Here is a 19,598-nt window from a genome sequence, read left to right as displayed (position 1 = left end):
AGCTGTTTTTGAACTACAACTCCCACTATCCCCAGCCACAATAATTGTGACTGGGGATGATGGGAGTTGTAGTTCAAAAATGCTGGAGGGCCAAGGTTCCCCACCCCTGGTCTAAAGTATAATGGTATAAAAATATGATAGACAGATAGATAGATAGATAAATAAGACACGTGCGGATACGTGGATGGTGAGTCTGCAAATAGTGAGGTTTCCCTGTACACCATAATGCTGGAATGATACACTCTTTCATTTCCTTTTAGAGTCTACAGTGAAGGGAACTATAGCCCCAACCTGCTCCTACACTATTTAAGCATAACTATAATTTACATGCAAGATGTAGTTGAAAGTTGGTGTATTCTATGCCCCTAGTATTTGCATTTTGCATAGGCTCCGATTGTCCCTGTATAGCAGGAACAGTCCCTGTTTTCCAGAGCCTGTTTCTGACAAATCACTATATTGTCCCTATTTTTGCCTCTTGGACATGCTTTGTCTAATTTTTTTCATGTGAGTTACTGAAGTTGTCATCATTCAGAATTCAGTTCCTTCTCCAGAGTATCTAGAAATCAGATCTCCTGGTGAGTGGATGCATCATGCTTCTAATACACCTGCATGTAAATAGGTGTGCAGCACAATAAATAGAAAAATAACAAACAAACAAACAAACAAACATTAAGGCATTAGGCAGAGTACAGCATAGAGTGGGTGGAATCCAGTCTTCAGCAACTTGTAATTGTGGGTACAGGTCTTAAGCAGTAATCCTTGGTATGACAACTGGTTGTTACAAAGTGTATCCCTGTTTTCATTTGTGAAATGTTGAAGAGTATGCATACTGCACGGAACAGGATTAGTTCCTAAAAGCTTCTCTATCAAATGTGATAAAGTTGAAGGGCTAAAATAATAACAGAATAAAAGAAATATATTAATTTATTGTATGGACAGAAGAATTGTCATATGGTGTTGGAAAGCAGTTGCTTTATCATATTTAAAACTAGATTGTAAAATGAAGCTAGCCAACTTTGTAGTGATCTTCAAGACTCTACCCTTCCTAACTCATGAACCTGTTTGCATACTGCATTTTGACCTGCACTATTTGTGCAGATAATCTTTCCTAGCAGAATCTATATAGTATCATGACTTGGAACAGGTGCTGCAACAAGGGAACTATACAGTAGTCTGGATGCATGCTGTTGCTCTCAGAAAACTCCTGCTCTCAGAAAGCTGCTTCTTGAGATTAAAACAACAACAACAACAACACACACAAAAACAACTTCTTGCCTTCTGCTTCTTGAGATTAAAAAACAACAACACAGCAGCAGAAGGCATAGCACCAATAAGCAGTAAAAAATAGGTCATCCAACAACTGATAAAGTACAATAATACAGTATATAAAATACTTTCCATATGTCTGTCTTCATTATTTTAATGTTGTTCAGTGTACAATAGAAAATGAGATTATGAACCTCTAAGTAACATCCCCGGTGGGCCAAATCTGTAATCGATGCAGCTGCTAACACATTAAGATAGTTCAAGCATATATTTTCTTTGACAGATGTGCCTTAGTATCCCCACTGAGAGTTCACCTTCACTAAAGTTTCTGATGTATTAAACAGATACTCATTTCCTGGGATGAACATCAAGAATATGTATATTTTCATACTTCCCCTTCCAAGTACAGTTATGAGATAAACAGAACAACAGCACTTTCATGTTCTCAATATTGACCATATTGTTCCCTCCCTAATATCATCTTTATTCACAAGGAATAGTACAAGCAACCTCCTCCACTTTTGCATGAGAGGCAACTGCTGTAAACTGGTAGCTCATTTATGATAGAGTGAAAATTAAAGCTACTGCATTTATCATGTCTTCTTCTAGGCAAAAAACAACAACCAGAGGCTGTGTGTGTGTGGGCGGGGGAGAGCTTGAACAAAAATGTGGAATTGAAGAGGACAGTATTGGAAGCCAGTGTGCTGCGATGGACAGAGTGTTGTGTTTGGTGGATGAGAGAGTTTCAAATCCCGGGAAACACACTGGGTGGCCTCAGAGAAGTAACCATGTCAGTTTAAAGACAGAATTGTACTGAGAGAAGTTTCTTTAAAAGATCATTACTATAATGGGCTATGTACTTGAAAATACTATAGGAATTACAAAATAATAATAAAGTACTACACACATTTCACAAGAAGTGAAAGATATTTTACAGTAGAATAAAATGAGGTTCTGTACAATGAAAATGTTGGCTGGAACAACTTTTTTTTAAATGATTAACTGACTTGTAAGGTTGAAGGAAGGTTAACATAAAAAGATAACTTCCATATATCTCCATAACAAGAATTCTTTTTTTAAACATTCATAGTGGCTGTTCGATTTTTTAAAAATTACTTAAAAAAACAACAACTTACATCTAAGTTCTAAAATCTTATTCACGGAAATATCAAAAAGGAATTTTGTAAAATGCAGCTTGACTGTGGAATCTGAAGCAGCAGCAAAGCATTTCCCTAGAGAGCCCCGACATTTTATTCCAGGATTTTCAGTACAGACAAATAGTAGTTTTGATAGTTTTATTGAACTTTAAACAGAGGTGGACCTGTCTATATAGACTTCACACCTGTAGCTACTGATCACATATAAGACAATGCTTAACAAGAAGTCATTGTTAAAAACAAAATTATACATGGAAAAATGTATGCATGGTTGGCATTTTCTCAAACATATGGCTGTATATTGCTTGAAAGTTCAGTAGTCTCTGATCCATTAAATAATTATGGATCAAAATATGTAGATGTAAGGCAATTTAGCTCTGTTGAAATAATGGAAGAAAACTGGCTTTTGGGGTGGTGGATTAAGTTGTCCAATACTGGATCAATGATTTCTTATATTTATATTTCACTTTAGCCCAGAGACCAGAAAAGCACAACACAAAGGGGAAAAAATCACAAATTCATAATCTAAAAGTATACAATGCTAAAAATATTTTTAAAATATATACATTTCAGCAGACTGAAGTACAGCAAACAACATAATTTCAAAACCTTTTGTGTGGTGGATCTTTTCAAGATGATAAGATATCTTCAAGCAATCTAAGAAGTAATCTACAAGGTTTTCCTAGTACTAAGCAAAGTTAAACTTGAGTCAGGATAAGCCCTGGAACATGTGTGCTTTCCCCTGAGGATCCCACAAGCAGGAGATGCCATGCCTTCTTTCCCACAGTGGCTCCCAACTGGTATTCAGAAGCCTCCTGCTTATGAACCTGGAGGTAACCTATAGCCATCAAGAACAGTAGTCATGGATAGCCTTGTCCTCCAAGAATTTGTCTAAGTTGATTAGACATCTCTCCCGTAGCAGAGATGTGGTGATGTCCACCAACCACTACACCTAGCCAGTTATGATATTGAAGCCTGTAATATTTCTCTAGCCATTGAATACACTCAGCCAGCTCCTATGTGGAGAATGGGTTTCAGGCCAGGAATAGTTATTTTTTGATCACCTGTGTCTGGGGACTTCTCTTTTTAGAAAATAAAAAACAGTGTATGGGAAGAACCAAATAAATAGTTCAGTAATAGAACAACTGCTTTGCATGCAGAAGGTCCCAAATTCAATATGGTCTTGTCTGGTGGCTACGCAGGGATGGGCCTTCTCAGTTGCTGCCCCTAGACTCTGGAATGAGCTCCCTGCTGAAATTAGAGTCTCCTCATCTCTGACAATTTTTAAAAAGTCCCTAAAGTCTCATTTTTTCACCCAAGCTTTTTAATTTGACTTTACAGTGTTTTAAAACTGTTTTAATGTTCCCATTTAATTTGTTTTATGTTGTTGTAAACTGCCCAGAGACTAAAGTTTGCAGTGGTCTACAAATTTAATAAAATAAAATAAAATCCCTGGCATCTCCCTGTAGGGCTGCAAAAACAGCCCTGTCTGAAAACCTGGAGACTCACTGTCAGCCAGTGTAGCAGACAATACTGATCAGGTACCAATGATATGTCACCTTAAGTAGCACAGCGGGGAAATGCTTGACTAACAAGCAGAAGGTTGCCAGTTCAAATCCCTGCTGGTACTATATTGGGCAGCGGCAATATAGGAAGATGCTGAAAGGCATCATCTTATACTGTCAGGGAGGAGGCAATGGTAAACCCCTCCTGTATTCTACCAAAAAACCACCACAGTGCTCTGTGGGCACCAGGAGTCTAAATCGACTTGACGGCACACTTTACCTTTACCTTACCAATGATATGGTATAAAACAGCTTCATATGTTCAAAGTATTGATCTGTATAATTAATAATCCAAAGTAAAAAAAGCAGAAATTACTTACAGAAGTAATGTCAATGAGGTAAAATGTTGGTCCAGTAATGACGAAAGGTTCACTCCAGCTAATATTAATACTATAAGGAGATGTAGCTATTACAGTTACATTTTCTGGAGGAGCATCTGGAACTGCAGAAAAAATGAAATTACACATAGATCAAGAGGCGTTTTAGCTTACAAAAGCATTTCATTCAGAGAAATTAAATAACAGTCAATTACAATTCTCAAATTTTCTTCATTAATTCTGTGTCCATGCAAAGCACTGTTATGTGGGGTGGGGAGGGAGGGAGAGAGAGCAAGAGAGAGAATGAATATGTTGTCTGAAATATGTGGCTCAGTTTGTATTACTAATTGCCTTCAGGACAAATGCAATAAAACTAGGCTAAAATTCTTTAAAAACATTTATTTATTTATTTATTTATCATCTTTATATACTGCCTGATATGTATATATAACAGTTTAAAATTAGTTTTAATTAAAAGCTTGAGAAAACAAGTGTGTCTTAAGGGTCTTTAAAAAAGCAATCAGAGATGAGGAAGCTCTTATTTTGACAGGGAGTGCATTCAAAGCTCTGGGGCAGCCACAGAGAAGGCCCGGTCCCAAGGCACGACCAGAGGATTGAGTGGCAATTGTAACTGGACCTCACCATATGATCTTAATTGGCAGCAGGGTTCATGACAAACGAAGCACTCTCTTATGTACCCAGGACTGAAGCCATTCAGGGCATTATAGGTAATAACTAGCACTTTGTATTTCACTCAAAAACATATCGGCAGCCAGTGCAATTCTTTCAGAATCAGTGTTATATGATCCCTTCAGGTTGTCCTGGAGAACAACCTGGCTGCAGCATTCTGTACCAGTTGTAGTTTCTGGACTACATACAAAGACAGCCCCACATAGAGTGCATTACAGTAGTCAAACCTGGAGGTTGCCAGCATGTGTATTACTGTATTAAGGTAATTTACCTCTAGAAATGAGCACAGCTGACATGTAAGCAGAAGCTGATAAAAAGTGTTCCTGGCCACAGCCTCAACCAGAGAGACCAAACAGAGTTTTGGATCCAGGTGCACTCCCAAGCTAGGTACCTGATCTTTCAGAGGGAGTGTAACCCCATTAAGAACAGGCAGATCTAGACCATCTCTCAGGTCTTGATTCCCCACAATCAGTACCTCGGTCTTATTTGGATTCAACTTCAGTTTGTTATCCCTCATCCAGCCCATTACTGCCTCTAAGCAGGCATTTGGGGAAGTTATGCCATTTCCTGATGAAGTTGCCAGGGAGAAATAGATTTGGGTATCATCAGCATATTGATAACACTCTGCACCAAACCTCCTGGTGATCTCTCCCAGCAGTTTCATGTAGATGTTAAAGAGCACTGGAGACAGCGGAGCCTTGTGGAACTCCATACAGTAATTCTCGCTTTGTAGAGTAACAGTTTCCAAGTGACACCATCTGGAATCTACCTGAGAGGTAGGAACAGAGCCACTGTAAAACAGAGCGATCTAATTTCACCTCCCTCAGGCGACCCCAGAAGAATACCATGGCAGATGATATTGAAAGCTGCCGAGAGATCCAAAAGGATCCAAATTTGGATTTAAGGAGGAGGAGGCTTGTACTAACCAATTCTGCTGGACATGGATCTGCAAACGGGGGCAGAAAAGAATTGCTTCTTTGCTGCATGTATTTCCAGAGCACAGATCTAATAAGATATTCTCTGTGTTACAACCTGTCGGAGTAGAGTCGAATCTGTCTCCATTTGTGCTCTAGTCATCTACCTTGCTGCTTCAGCTCCCGTAATTCTTTCAAATACCATGGGGCTGATTTTGAAGTAGTCGCAGAGAACACTTAGGAGCTGGGGCGTAACTACCATTAGGCAAGGGGAGGCAGTTGTCTTGGGGCCCCGCTGCTTTGAGGGGCCCCCCGAGGCACATCACATGACTCCCCACTCGCCCATGTTGCACCCCCTATGAATTATGTTGAGTCTCTTGGAGATCGGCAGGAGCAGAGAGTAAAAAAACTAGATTCAATGTGAACTAGATATTCACCGTATTCATAATGGGGATGTGAGTGTGAGTGCAATATATATTGTGAAGTGTGTTTGTGTGTGTATATCAGTGAGGGGCACATTTTAAAATCTTGTCTCTGGGCCCCCTCCAAACTTGCTACGCCCCTGCTTAGGAGCGATTGTTTCTACTGCTCTAGTGAGTTGGTTATTCCAAGTTTGCACCAGAGCATTGACAGAATCATTGACAGAGCCAACTCAAAACCCTTCCAAGTCTCCTTGGAATCCTATTGGATCCAAAGACCTCCTCAGGCGTGGGATATGCAGGACCTGCAGCCTAACTTACTGTGTAGATTATATGCAATCTACTGTGAAGCCAGAGGGGGCACTATAGTTTCCTCTGTATGGGTTGGGCTAGCTGGGAGTTTCTACTCTTCTTCCTGTTCCTGCTTGTTCTTGTCCCTATGTGTGTGAGTCAGCAAGTTCTGTATTGACCTCTACGTGTTTGTCTCACAAGTAAAGCTGCCTTAAACCTTGCACTGGTGTTTGTTCTGAAAACCACACAAACAGCTCATATTCTGCAACAGGACAGACCAACCTAATGGTCTTTCATCCCTGCAAAGGTGAGTTGTGGTTGTGTGTCCTACCTTAACCAGATGGTGGTCCATTCATGACAATGGGGAAATCAGGAGTCCCCACCCATGGTACACCACCCTGAGCAGAGTAAAAGACCAAATTGGGCATGTGGCCAGCAACATGCGTCAATCCAGAGACCACTTGGGATAGGACCATAGTTGTCATGATTGCTATGAACTCCTGAGCCGCTCCTGACAACCTGGTCCCATAGTGAACATTGAAGTTCCCCAGCACCAACAGTCTGGGTGACTCCAATGCCAACCCTGCAACTGACAGCTAAGTTAGGGACTCTGTTAAACAATCGGATGATCTGTACACCAGCAGTAGTCCTAATCTATCCTTGGTCCCTAGGTTTAGATACAGACACTCAATGTGAGTCAATTCCCTGACAAGGATCCTGGTAAGAGAGACAGTTTTCTTGGAGACCACACCACCTCCTCAACCACATTCTCTCACTTGCTCCAAATTAAAATCATGGATGATCTTCGGTTTGTTCTGGACCAACCTGGTCCAATATTATAATAGTGGTCAGATTGTTTAAGTGAAAAGGGACTTGTTAAATACAATTATGTATGAATACAAATATTTAAAACAATACAGATTTAAATAAATACATTTCCTTCCAACACAGTAAGTTACTTATTACCTATATCAGTAACAGAAGACTATTTGCACAGTAGTCAGGAAGACTGCCTGATCGTGAAGAGTTTCATAAAACATAAGCAAGCTTGGAAGAACTGGTGGCATGGAATGTAAAACAAATGGCACAATGTACAATGGGAGGTTATAAGGGTGGCATAGCAGGCAGCTGTCATCTTTTATGGGTCGGCAGATTTCATATGTTTCTTGACAGATAGTAGGGCATTGGGTCTCCCCACCCCCACCCCGCTCAGTGATCAGTGCTGTCTACAAAAGATATGTAAAAGCTGGATATGTTTTTAAATTGGGGGACTCTTATTACATAGAACTATCCATTAGCCTATTTATGTTACTGGGAGAAGGGAAAAAGGCAGAGCTTGCTTGCTTTTAAAATAGTAAACTAGGGATTATATTTAGGGGTGTGCATGAACTATGGTTTGAGCACTGGTTTGGTGCTGCAGGGGGTTGAGCAAGAGCTTTAAGAAAGAGGGAGCAGGACCTTACCTCCTTTCCATCATCCCATGTAGCTTCCTGCTGGGGCGACGCTTGGCCCAAGTACCCCCGCATGGTGCAAGCACACACATGACTTCTGTGCATGCGCGGGTACCATTTACATAGTCAGCAACACCGTGCTAACTATGCACATGTGCATGATGCCATGTGCGTGCTAGCACCATGTGAGGTACTTGGGCGAGCCCTGCCCCAGCTGGAAGCTGCATGGGGCAGCGGAGAGCAGGTAAGGGCTCAATCCCAGGTATCTCCAGTTAGGGCTGGGAAAGATCCACCTGATACCCTGGAGAACTGCTGACAGTCAAAATGGACAATACCAAGACAGATGGACCAAAGCTCTCATTTAAGCAGCTTCCTACATTCCTATGGAAATATCATGGGAATCCATGATTAGATTACTATATAGTTAGTTAGTTGTTTATTTACGATCTTAGATCAAACACCTATAAAAAGATGTACATAAAATCATTCAGCTAAAGATTCCTGTGTCATGGCAGAGACTAGTTAGCTACTTGTTTTCCTATAACAACTCATCTTCTGCAGCACAGGTTTCAATCTTAAGCTCACTTGGAAGCAAGTCCTGCAGATATCAACAAAATAATGGGACAATTCAGATAAACCTTTTGAGCCTATGGAAGCCTCAGTATTTACTCAGCCTCTGTCGATGTCAGCCATGCTGTCCAAGACTGAGCTGGCCATGTGCATGCAGGCGGTTATGCACCAAATTCAGCCTGGGCCAGCTTTTGAAAACCAACTGCAACTGTAGCTTTTGGACAGTGGTGATCAAGTATCAAAAGCTGATTTGGTCTGAACTTAGCATGTGGCACTCAGCTTTTAATCAGCTCAGTCTGTGGCAGCATGACTGGAAACCAGTACATGCTGAGCGAAAGCCACAGCTGCCATGGGCTCAAAAAGACTTTGCATGCGGACACTTCCACATATATGCATTTAGGATCAGGATGTTAGTACATGAAAAATTTGAGGAAAAGTGCCTAAACTTCCCTTTACTGGCTTTCTTCACAACTGAAGAGTGTTCACCAGAAAATAGAATTTTGCATCAAATATTTGGTACAACTACCAGTAAAATATGACAAAAAGCTGAAAATATGGTAAGCTTCAGTATAGCTGCTTTACAGCAAACAGCTTGCACAAACCAACTTTGTGCCAATGGTAACTGTCACGTACTGATTTAAGATTGTTTGTGAAATGAGTCTAGCCAGTAATGGGGCAAGATATCACCATACCCTTTCTCTTATAAATCACAGCAATTTACTCAGTAGGAATGACCTAGTCTTATTCACTCATTCCCCTATAATCCAATCACTTCCTCTCATGAGCACTTTTCTCCTGGTTTTCACAATAATGCATTTTCTGTAACTAATAGCCATCATTTCCTGATTATCATGCTTCCACGCTTGCACAGGAATGTGGGTCTTATGGAGGTCAGGGTCATTTTCTCCCATCCATCTGTGTCCTAATGCTAAGGCAGCAGTTACGTTTGTTAGCTAGAAGGTACGTCTGGATAGCTTATCATTTTACAAAGCAGGTCTTCAAAAAGCAAGACTGATCTTTGGATGCTCAAATGCATCCTCTGTGACTCAAGTTCTGTTCACCTCACTAGTACTTATTTTGGCAGTTTATTTTAAAATATACAGCTAAATCTTTTAACATAAATTAATATTTGCATGTTTACAATATAAAAAACATCAAACTCAATCATAACAAATATTTTAAAATATATGAATCAAAGAGACATCCACCCTCTTGAATATTCTCCAGAGGCAAAATGACTGAAATAAAATGGTAATCTTTGTCCCATTAGGGCAAAATCTATGAAAGACTACAGGTTACTCACCTGTAACTTTGGTTCTTCTAGTGGTCATCTGTACTTCTACACAAATGGGCTATGCGCCTACACAGAGACAGCGTCAGAATCTAACAAGCTCGATTCTTCTGCTTTGAGTGGGAACCCCGCCCCCAGCTGCTATATGCGGCTGCGCCACTCCTCATCCCCTCAGTCACAGAGTCCAGCTTCAGTGAACCCCGCGAGGAGGACAGGAGGGCATGTAGAAGTACAGATGACCACTAGAAGAACCAAAGTTACAGGTGAATAACCTGTAATTCTTCGACGTGGGCTCTGTCTTCTACACAAATGGGTGCATAACAAGCAAGCACCCAAGGAGAAAGGAAGAACAGAAGCAAACATAATCTGCCAGAATTTTTTATTTCAGAAACAAGTACATCAACTGAAAATGGGTTGCAGGGCACTCCTGCCAAATACAGCATCATTCCATGCTCTAACATCAATAGCATACGGCTCGTAGAAAGGAGGAACTTCTCTAAGGTTGTGTCGAATATCAGCCCAATAAACTGAATTCGGCGGAAGGGTTCTAACTGGGACTTTTTGAAGTTTATTTGGAAACCCAGTTCTTGCAGGGTGTCCACCACGATCTCAAGGGCGCCCAGAACAGCCTGCCTGGTGCAGGCTAAGATCAGCCAATCATCCAGATATGGCAGTACCTTCACGCCTTGCTCCTGCAGGAACACCACCACCAGGGCCAGACATTTCATAAAGACGCTTGGCACAGTCATGAGGCCAAACGGCAGGGCCTTGAATTGTTAGGGGATCCCCCCAATCTGAAAGCGCAGGAAGCATTGATGCTGTGGCGGGATTGACACGTGGTAGTACGTATCTCTTAAGTCCAGCAATACCATCCACATGGTCGGTATTGACCACATCCAGAACCTCTTGTACGTTAAATGTCTGTTCAGAGCCCTGAGGTCTAGTATAGGGCACTGGCCACCATCTGGCTTTGGTACCAGAAAGTACCTGAAGTAGAACTCAGGGCTGTCTGGGCTGACGACTGGCTCGATCGCATCCTTTTCCAGGAGGGCAGTCACAACCTGCTCTAACTCCGTGGTGCAATGAGTCACCACAACCCCAGACACCAGCCGTGTCCCACAAAACTCCAGGTTGTACCCCAGATATATGATAGTGAGGACCCAGTGGTCCATATTCACTTTGTCACAGGCTGAGAATGGAGCCAGGCAAGTCCTGTAGCGCCCCGAGTCATTGTTTCTTCTGGGGAATACCTGGGTGCTGTTTTTGGAAAGCCAGCTTACTCCGACTTGTATTTCAGCTGGAACTTAGTGCCATGAAAGGACCTTTCTGAAGGTGACTGTTGCTGGAAAGAAAACTTTCACAACTGGTAGGGCGACCATTTGGCCATCCTCTGCTGCTTACTAGTAGGTGAAGCATAAGACATGGAGCGTACTCTGCTCCTCAGTGTTTGCACCTTCTGTAGTATATCATCTGTTTGCTCAGAAGATAGGCTAGAGCCTTCGAAGCACAAGTCCTCGATCCTAGATTTGGCCTCATAGTGCAGTCCCGATGACCGCAACTATGTGTGCCTTCTGAGTGCCACCAAAGTGGCCATCACCTTAGCCACACATCCCACCAAATAGTGGGAAGAATAAAGTTCTCGTTTGGCCACTTGAATGGCCTCTCTGGCAAATGACTTGGCAGGATCTCTCTTATCTTGCAGGAGAAGGTCCAGAAATGAGCTTTACCTTCTCCCATAAAAATGATTATATTGGGCATTACACGCTTGATAATTTGCCACCCTTAGATGTAGTGCTGAGGCAGAGTATAGTCGCCTCCCAAAAAAGTCCAACTTTCTGCCCTCTTTATCACTTGGTGCCAACTGGCTGTGGCCTCTGGTTCTTTGCAGGAATGCCTCTATGACTACTGAATCCGGGGTGGGGTGATTCTTCAAAAAGGATGTATCCTCACCCAGTTGCACCCAATAAAAGCTTTCCAGACATCTGTTGGGCTGAGAAAGCATCATCGGCTTCTTCCAATGTGCTTTTATGACATTCAGCAATGCCAGATTTAGGGGCAGAGTGGCCAATACTTTGGCCTCGGTATGGATGAGGCTGAACAATGTGTCAAGCTCTCCTTTCTGTTGATTACCCAGGTTCATGCCCAGGGCAGAAGCCATTCGTGTCACATACGCCACATATAGTTCCAGGTCTTCTGATGGGGAGGTCGGTTTCAAGTACAACTGGACATGGAGCGGGGATGATCCCAGAGAAACTGCCTCTGAAGCCTGTGAGCTAGGATCGCTCTCATTATCAGGCTCTGGATGAGCCAAAGAGTCTTGCGCCATAGGCACTGACCCCAAAAGGGAACCCGGGTTCTTATCTTGAGTGCTCGGTACCGAAGCAGTCTGGGGCATCACCGGTGCCGAAGGAGGTGGTTCATGACACTCAATATGGTCTCTTGGGGAGTGCTGAGGTGAGCGTGAACGCAGCCTCCCTTCCAAATGCGAGGGGGGCTCTCGCCAACCCTTCGTCACCAAGGGTTTCTCATACCTGAGATCCTCTGAATAATGGGACCCATATCACATGCAAGCAAAGTCAGAATACTCAGACTGGTAGTCCCCTTGGTACCGATCACTTGGCTCAGTGCCACGGCGCCACGGACCATATGAAGGGTCAACTGCGCTCAAAGGGGAGCGATACTCTGATGTTCGATATTGATCCGGATAAGCTTGATCACGGCGATCCCAGGAGCGTTCCTGTCTGTATGTTGAGGAATGCTCCTCCGATTCCCAACGGGTACTTCTGTCTCTAAGCAGAACACATTCCTGTAAGCCCCGATGGGGTGACCACAGCCTAGGCATCCAAGGAGCATCCGCTGCAGGCCTGATGGGAGAATATGCCTCCTCTGAAGGAGGATATCTGGGTTCCTCCATTGCCATCGAAGGCTCCCTACTGGAACTATTACGTTCGCTGGTCACATCAGTGGCTTCCGTGATCACTGGTGAGCTAGGCTGCTTCAGTGATTTTTGCCCAATGCGATCCGATGTCACCTTAGCCTTCTTGGAAACAGGCGCTTGCGATGCTGGAACCTCTTCCGCCGGCATAGGAGGGAGATGATGACCCAACGGCAAGTCCCAATGTAGCTTCAGCTTCTTCTTCTTTAGCTTTGGTACTGATTCAGACAGATCAGTAGAGGACCATAGACGCTGGGCGCTGAGGATGATCTTCCAAGCGCACGGGCTCACTCGAAGCCGTCGATGGTATAGTGGCCAAGGGCATCGATACTGGTACCGAGGCCGGGACTTCAGATTGCAGGACTTGCAGGAGCAGATGCCACATGCTCTGATTGTCCCAATGAGGCCATCTTCACTGACCATTTCCGAGACAAGGCTTCCGATGACCAGAGAGCCGGATCCCACAGGGCTGCACACAGGCTACAAGCCCTATTTTTGCGAGCCTGTCCATTAACTTCTGGCAGTGAAGACAGGTCTCAACAATGTGGGATTCCCCCAGGCACAACAGACACTCGGTATGAGTACTGGGGAAAGGGATCTTAAATTCACAGTGAATGCAATGCATTTTTTAAAGGTTGTCATGCCTGGCATGCACGCCGAAGGCCAGCTGGCCACCACGCTCTGTCCCAGCCGGGATCGGAGCTCCAAAATAGGGGGGAAACCCACAAAACTAAATCACAAGGAATGAAAAAATGCTACTACGTGAAGAAAGAAGGAGAAACAATAAGAAAAAACCAAATAAGGAGAAAAACAACAAGGGAATATCTTGATCCTACTCGTTGATGCACTGCAAACTCCACGATCTTCACTGAAGCGTGGACGAAGAAAGACTGAGGGGATGAGGAGTGGCGCAGCCGCATATAGCAGCTGGGGGTGGGGTTCCTGCCCAAAGCAGGAGAATCGAGCTTGTTAGATTCCGATGAGGTCTCTGCACAGGTGCTGGTATTCTTACCTTGGTCAATATATTGACCCAATTGCATGCAAAGGAGGTTTGGCCAAGCTCCAGAAGTGCTTGGCGTAGCACTTCAGAACTCATTTCCCAGCTGGGATCACAGCACCTGGCAGGGTTTTTTCTTCATTCCCTGCCTATCCTTTTATGTGTGACAGACCTATCACAAGCAAAGGGTGCTTGACCAAGCTCTGGAAGTGGGAACTGGTCTGCTTGAGATTCTTATAGTATCCTGGAAGGGGGATTAAGGTTGGGAAGATGTGTGCTAAGAAGTTAAAAAAGCACTCCTTTCCATGCTATACAGGGAAGTTTCAGGGGGTTTCTGGTTCCATTCTCCAGAAACCTCTCACAAAATCACTACATAGCAAGCAATAAAGAACTCAGATTCAGGACTCTTCCTGCTCTGAACCTGACCCTGTTAGTGCTATAAAGTGTAAGTGGGGTGGGAGGTGGGGTTCTAGGAGAGTAAAAAAGTAACCACAATTTGAACCCTAACCATTTTCCACTTTCCGTAACATTTCCTTCTCCTTCTGCAAGCCCCCAAAAGCACTACAAGCTGGCTCGAACCCTTAAAGGGCTGGGGATACACTGCAGCATCTTGTTGTGGGTTGCCCAGTGCCATCTTCACAAGACTAATGGTTTTCATGATGTCTGTTTTCTGGCACTGGAGGACACAATGCAAGAAAATGTAGATTCAAAGCAGAGGGTATAGTTATTATTCCTAAAGTTGCCAACTTGTTTTTGGTAGGGCACAGAGCTCTTGCCTGTGGGCTTCCCAGAGGCATCTGGTGGGCCACTGCGTGAAACAGGATGCTGGACTAGATAGGACTTGGGCCAGATACAGCATGTTCTTATATTCTTATATGTGTATGTGTGTGAATGACTGTACATGTATACATTTAAAAGTAAACCTGGGCACAGACCCCCTCAAATGCAAAGTACAGACAATAAGTATACTACTATACAAAAAGAAAGGTAAAGTTGTGCCGCCAAGTCGGTGTCGACTCCTGGTCACCACAGAGCCATGTGGTTTTCTTTGGTAGAGTATGCACATACACATCTGTATTTGTACATACAGATGTATATGTAAGTACACTGTACACAGATTGTCTGTGCATTGAGTAAAATGTGTGAATAATAACTGTGTGATTAAGCAGCAATTCAGTACATAAAGTTTTCCTATCACTGAACTTCCATGCCAGAAAAAGCTTTTCCTGCTGAGTTTCTGCTTTACACCCCCAGCTTCAGCATTCTGGGAAAGGTAGGAAGAAGGGGGACAGGGCTCCTACCTTTAATAACTGTGTTAAAAAATGGAATTTCATTTTGCTCACTCCTCTATGACAAGCTCCAGCTGTCAAATTCTCTTTTATTGTGGAACAATCTCATTCTCTAATATTATCTTCACTACACAAAGTTAGGTTCTTTAGAAAACAGATCCCATTGCAATGTGGAGTTGTATAATTTATCAGCAATGCAATAACAGTGCCATCAAACTATTTTACGAGACAGAAAGACAGTTCCTAAGAGGACAATCTATAAAACAGAAGGCTGAGTACTCTATCTGAACGTGGGAGAGAAATAGAATTGTGACAAATTACAAAAAGTATTATTACTATTCTTTTTGTTACCAATGTGTAAACATGGTAATGGACATTCAGAGAATTACTGTTCTTTTAAAATGGAAGAGAATCAAATTTAACTTTTCATGCAAATATGAGTGAGATGATCCTCATGGACTATTTTATTATAACAGGATGCAATCCAAAGGGATATGCATGAACACCTGAATTTTTCTCTGATTTCCCCCCTCAGATGATGGATGCCCCACAGGATCCTTAAACTACCCCTAAAACTCCCTTGTGTTCAGAAAGCAGTATTAGGCTTCTATGTGAGAGCCTTTTCAAGGGGAAATATTGCTATTGCTTGCTCACCTCAAACATGTCTTGTACCAAATGCCCAAACTAAATTATAGTGGACAACAACAATATTAAGATAATATTCCTAGGAATAGAAAATTATTGGAGTGAGCACTGAAATGATGGTCTAAGTTTTTTATAGCACTTCCATGGAAAACATAGAAGACAGGATTGCTGAGCCTTAAAAAAAAAAACCAACAGCAATCTTCCGTAGGGGAAAATGTGAAATGTGTTTTCACTCTTGTTTTATTTCCACAATCTGATTTTTTTTTAAAAAAGTAGATTCAGCAGCTGTTTTGGAAAATTAGCTCAAAAAACAGCTGCTGAAATACACAAATGAGAAATCTTTCCCAGAACTGCTGACTACCAGTACATATGCCAGCACATTTATCCACAGAATTGGAAATGGTAAACCTATTACAAGGTTTAAATCCACCAGTTGTGATGCTTGTTCCTTGGAAAAACATTTAAAAACACATCTATATATATAGTTCTCCTGGATGTGCCTTGGAATGTGCGTCCCAGTGCCCAGCTGATTGGCTGGGCAGCGGATGTGCTTGATTGGCTGAGGCGCACCCAGGACGCGGAAGCTAGAGGCGGCGGTGGGGCCCGGCCCGGCTGCGGAGGCAAGGCCCAGGAAGGGGGGAAAGAAAGTGGGGGGGAGGCAGAAGTGGCGGTGCGGAGGAGAGGCGGCTGGGCCCGGAAGCAGAAACTGGGGCAGAAGGTGGGGGGGAAGAGGTAACCACTGGCTCCAAAGAGCACACTGTGTGGGGTTGGCTAGTACAATATTATTCCATCAGTATCCTAATTAATGGGGAAATGTCCCATTAACACCAACAGTAGTTGACATTCTGACTGTGCACGTGCAGCAAACATGCATTTGTTGTGTTCCAGAGTAAAACCAACAAAAAACATTGGTGCAAAAAATGATATTTTGTTCAGAGATCAAAATGCGTTTTGAGGAAAGCTCTTCATCAGGAGAAAAAACTAAAGTGGCAAACGCTGTTCCTGAAACAAATAAAATGACTCTTTCACTGATAATGTTGTGTAGTCCTCAGGGACATATTTTTGGGGATCACAGAGTACTGTCCTGAGTCTTTTGGAAGGGCGGTATAAATTTTTTAATAAATTAATAATAATAATAATAATACTTAAGAACAAAAGGGATACAAGCGAATGAACTTTATTACAGTTGATAATCAGCTGTGATAAGTAAGAACCACCCCCCCCGCACATGCACACATGCAAGTGCCTGCACTGCTTAAATCTAGAATGCAGCTGATTTGTGTATGCTTCCTTTTTATTTTACATTTGATTTTTTTTTGCTAGTGTTTGTTTCTGTGGAGACTCTGAAGTAGTCATGGGAAGCACAAACTACTAATATGCAGTGCACAACACAGACATTTTTCTCTTTCATATTTTACTACTATTACTATTATTAATAATAACTAGCTGGGCTGGGCGCAGAGCATCTGTGCCTCTAGTTCTCCCCTATTCCCTGCCCCCGCATACCTACCCCCAGCGCTGCTGCCACCAGGCTATCCTTCCTTTTTGGCCGGCTGGCAGGCCGGAGAGGGAGTGTGCCGCCCAGCTGTTGGTTTTACCGGATGGCTGCCACCTTCTTCCTCCTGGCGGCTGGGCCATCCTTCCTTTCGGCCAGCAGGTGGGCTAGAATGGGAGTGCACCACACTCTTTGCTGCCTGCCTGCTGCCAGTTCCAATCCAGCGGCTGGGCCATCCTTATTTGGGCTGGCAGGCGGGCCACAGAGAGGCTCCTCTGCCCACCAACGCAATTTTCTCCTCCCTGCCTGCCACCTTCTTCCTTCTTCTTCCCACTGCATTCCCACACGTCACTGCCTTCTTCCTTCTTCTGATCGCCTATTACTGCTGGCTTTTCTGCTGGCTGGCACTGTTCACCACAGAGTTTCCCCCACTCTCTGGCCACCACCGCCATTTTCTTTCCCTCACTCGTACCCATCGCTATCTGGCAGCTGCTCACGAACTCTCGCGAAAGCTGCCACACATGGGATTAGCCACAGATACGCCTTAGAGTAGATAGGTAGATAGATAGATAGATAGATAGATAGATAGATAGATAGATAGAAGATATAATATATATAAAGATATATTAGATATATTGATTAGATTTTTATATCATCTCACCCAGATGGCTCTAGGTGGTTCACAAATATAAAAACAAATAACTCATTAAAACAAAATTAAAATGTGTTTAAAATCATTTCTGTGCTTACTAAAGGCCTGGCTAAAAATATATGTTTTTAGCGCTCTTTTAAAGGCTGCTAATATCCATAGAGGCTGCTACACTTCTAATATCCACAGGGAGCACATTCCAGAGCCCCGGAGCAGCTACAGAGAAGGCCTGATCCCGAGTTGCTGCCAGGTGAGTTGGTGGCAGCCGGAGACGGACCTCCCTTGATGACCTTAAAGTGTGGTGGGGATCATACTGAAGAAAGTGCTCTCCCAGGTAACCCAGTCCTGAGCCATTTAGGGCTTCAAAAGTAATTACCAGCACTTTGCATTTTGCTCAGAAATTGGACAGACAGTGCAGCTGTTTTAAAACAGGCATAATCACCCCTGCTAACTTGGCAAAGAGGTACCTTTTAACATGGTGATTCTCTTTATTTAGCAGAAGGAGAGTAACTGGCCCTATCCACCCCATCATTGTACCTCCAGTAACTGTTGCTGGTGTCTATCTTATGTTTCTTTTTAGATTGTGAGCCCTTTGGGGACAGGGATCCATCTTATTTATTTATTATTTCTCTGTGTAAACCACCCTGAGCCATTTTTGGAAGGATGGTATAGAAATCAAATTAATAATAATAATAATAATAATAATAATAATAATAATAAAACTGCATGGCTTTTGGCTTAAACACCTAACAAGCCTTCATAAACAACTATCAAAACAGTTCGATCACATTTTGCAAGGAGCTGATATTGAACAATGGCTAACAACTGGGAAAACTCATCTCATCATGAAAGACCCAGCAAAAGGTGCAGTTCCAAGTAATTATAGACCGATAACCTGCCTGCCAACCATGTTCAAATTATTAACTGGAATAATAGCAGATGAAGTGATGCAATACTTATTAACTAACAAACAGCTTCCAATTGAACAGAAAGGAAATTGCCCGAACACCAGAGGCACAAAAGACCAGCTGCTGATTGACAAAATGATTTTAGAAAATTGCAAAAGAAGAAAAACAAATCTAAGTGTTGCATGGATTGACTACAAGAAAGCCTTCGATTCATTGCCTCACACATGGATACTCAAATGTTTAGAAACAACTGGTGTCAGCAAAAACATTCAGATATTTATTAAAAAAGCAATGAGCATGTGGAGTACACAGTTAAGAATCAATGGCGAGACACTTGGACAGGTTAGCATTAGAAGAGGCATTTTCCAAGGGGACTCACTATCCCCTCTGTTGTTTGTAATCGCCATGACCCCACTTTCACAAATACTAAATAAAACAGACCTCGGATACCAAACATCTAAAACATCCAGTCAAATCAACCATCTGCTGTACATTGATGATCTGAAGTTGTATGGAAAGTCCCAGTCAGAAATCGAATCACTGCTAAACACTGTCTGTATATTCAGTAGCGATATAGCAATGGAGTTTGGACTAGACAAGTGTGCTGCATTAATAATGAACAGAGGGGAAATAAGAAAAACAGAAGGAATAGAACTGCCCAATGGAAGCAAGATCAAGAACCTGGAAGAGAAAGAACATTACAAATACTTGGGCATTCTCCAGGCTGATAACATCGCACATACTGAAGT

General features: G+C 42.8%; 1 protein-coding gene across 1 annotated transcript in view; it reads right to left on the bottom strand.

Annotated features, from left to right (window-relative positions):
* PTPRQ (protein tyrosine phosphatase receptor type Q) overlaps window positions 1-19,598 on the bottom strand; it is a 230,805-nt gene that overhangs the window by 63,785 nt on the left and 147,422 nt on the right. Inside the window, exon 36 of the mRNA XM_053258033.1 lies at window positions 4,309-4,430. Within this exon, the coding sequence (XP_053114008.1) occupies window positions 4,309-4,430 (122 nt within the window). The remainder of the gene's footprint in view (window positions 1-4,308; window positions 4,431-19,598) is intronic.

This window comes from Hemicordylus capensis, chromosome 5, assembly GCF_027244095.1.
Source record: "Hemicordylus capensis ecotype Gifberg chromosome 5, rHemCap1.1.pri, whole genome shotgun sequence".
Taxonomy (NCBI): domain Eukaryota; kingdom Metazoa; phylum Chordata; class Lepidosauria; order Squamata; family Cordylidae; genus Hemicordylus; species Hemicordylus capensis.
This window is presented reverse-complemented; position numbering and strand designations above follow the sequence as displayed.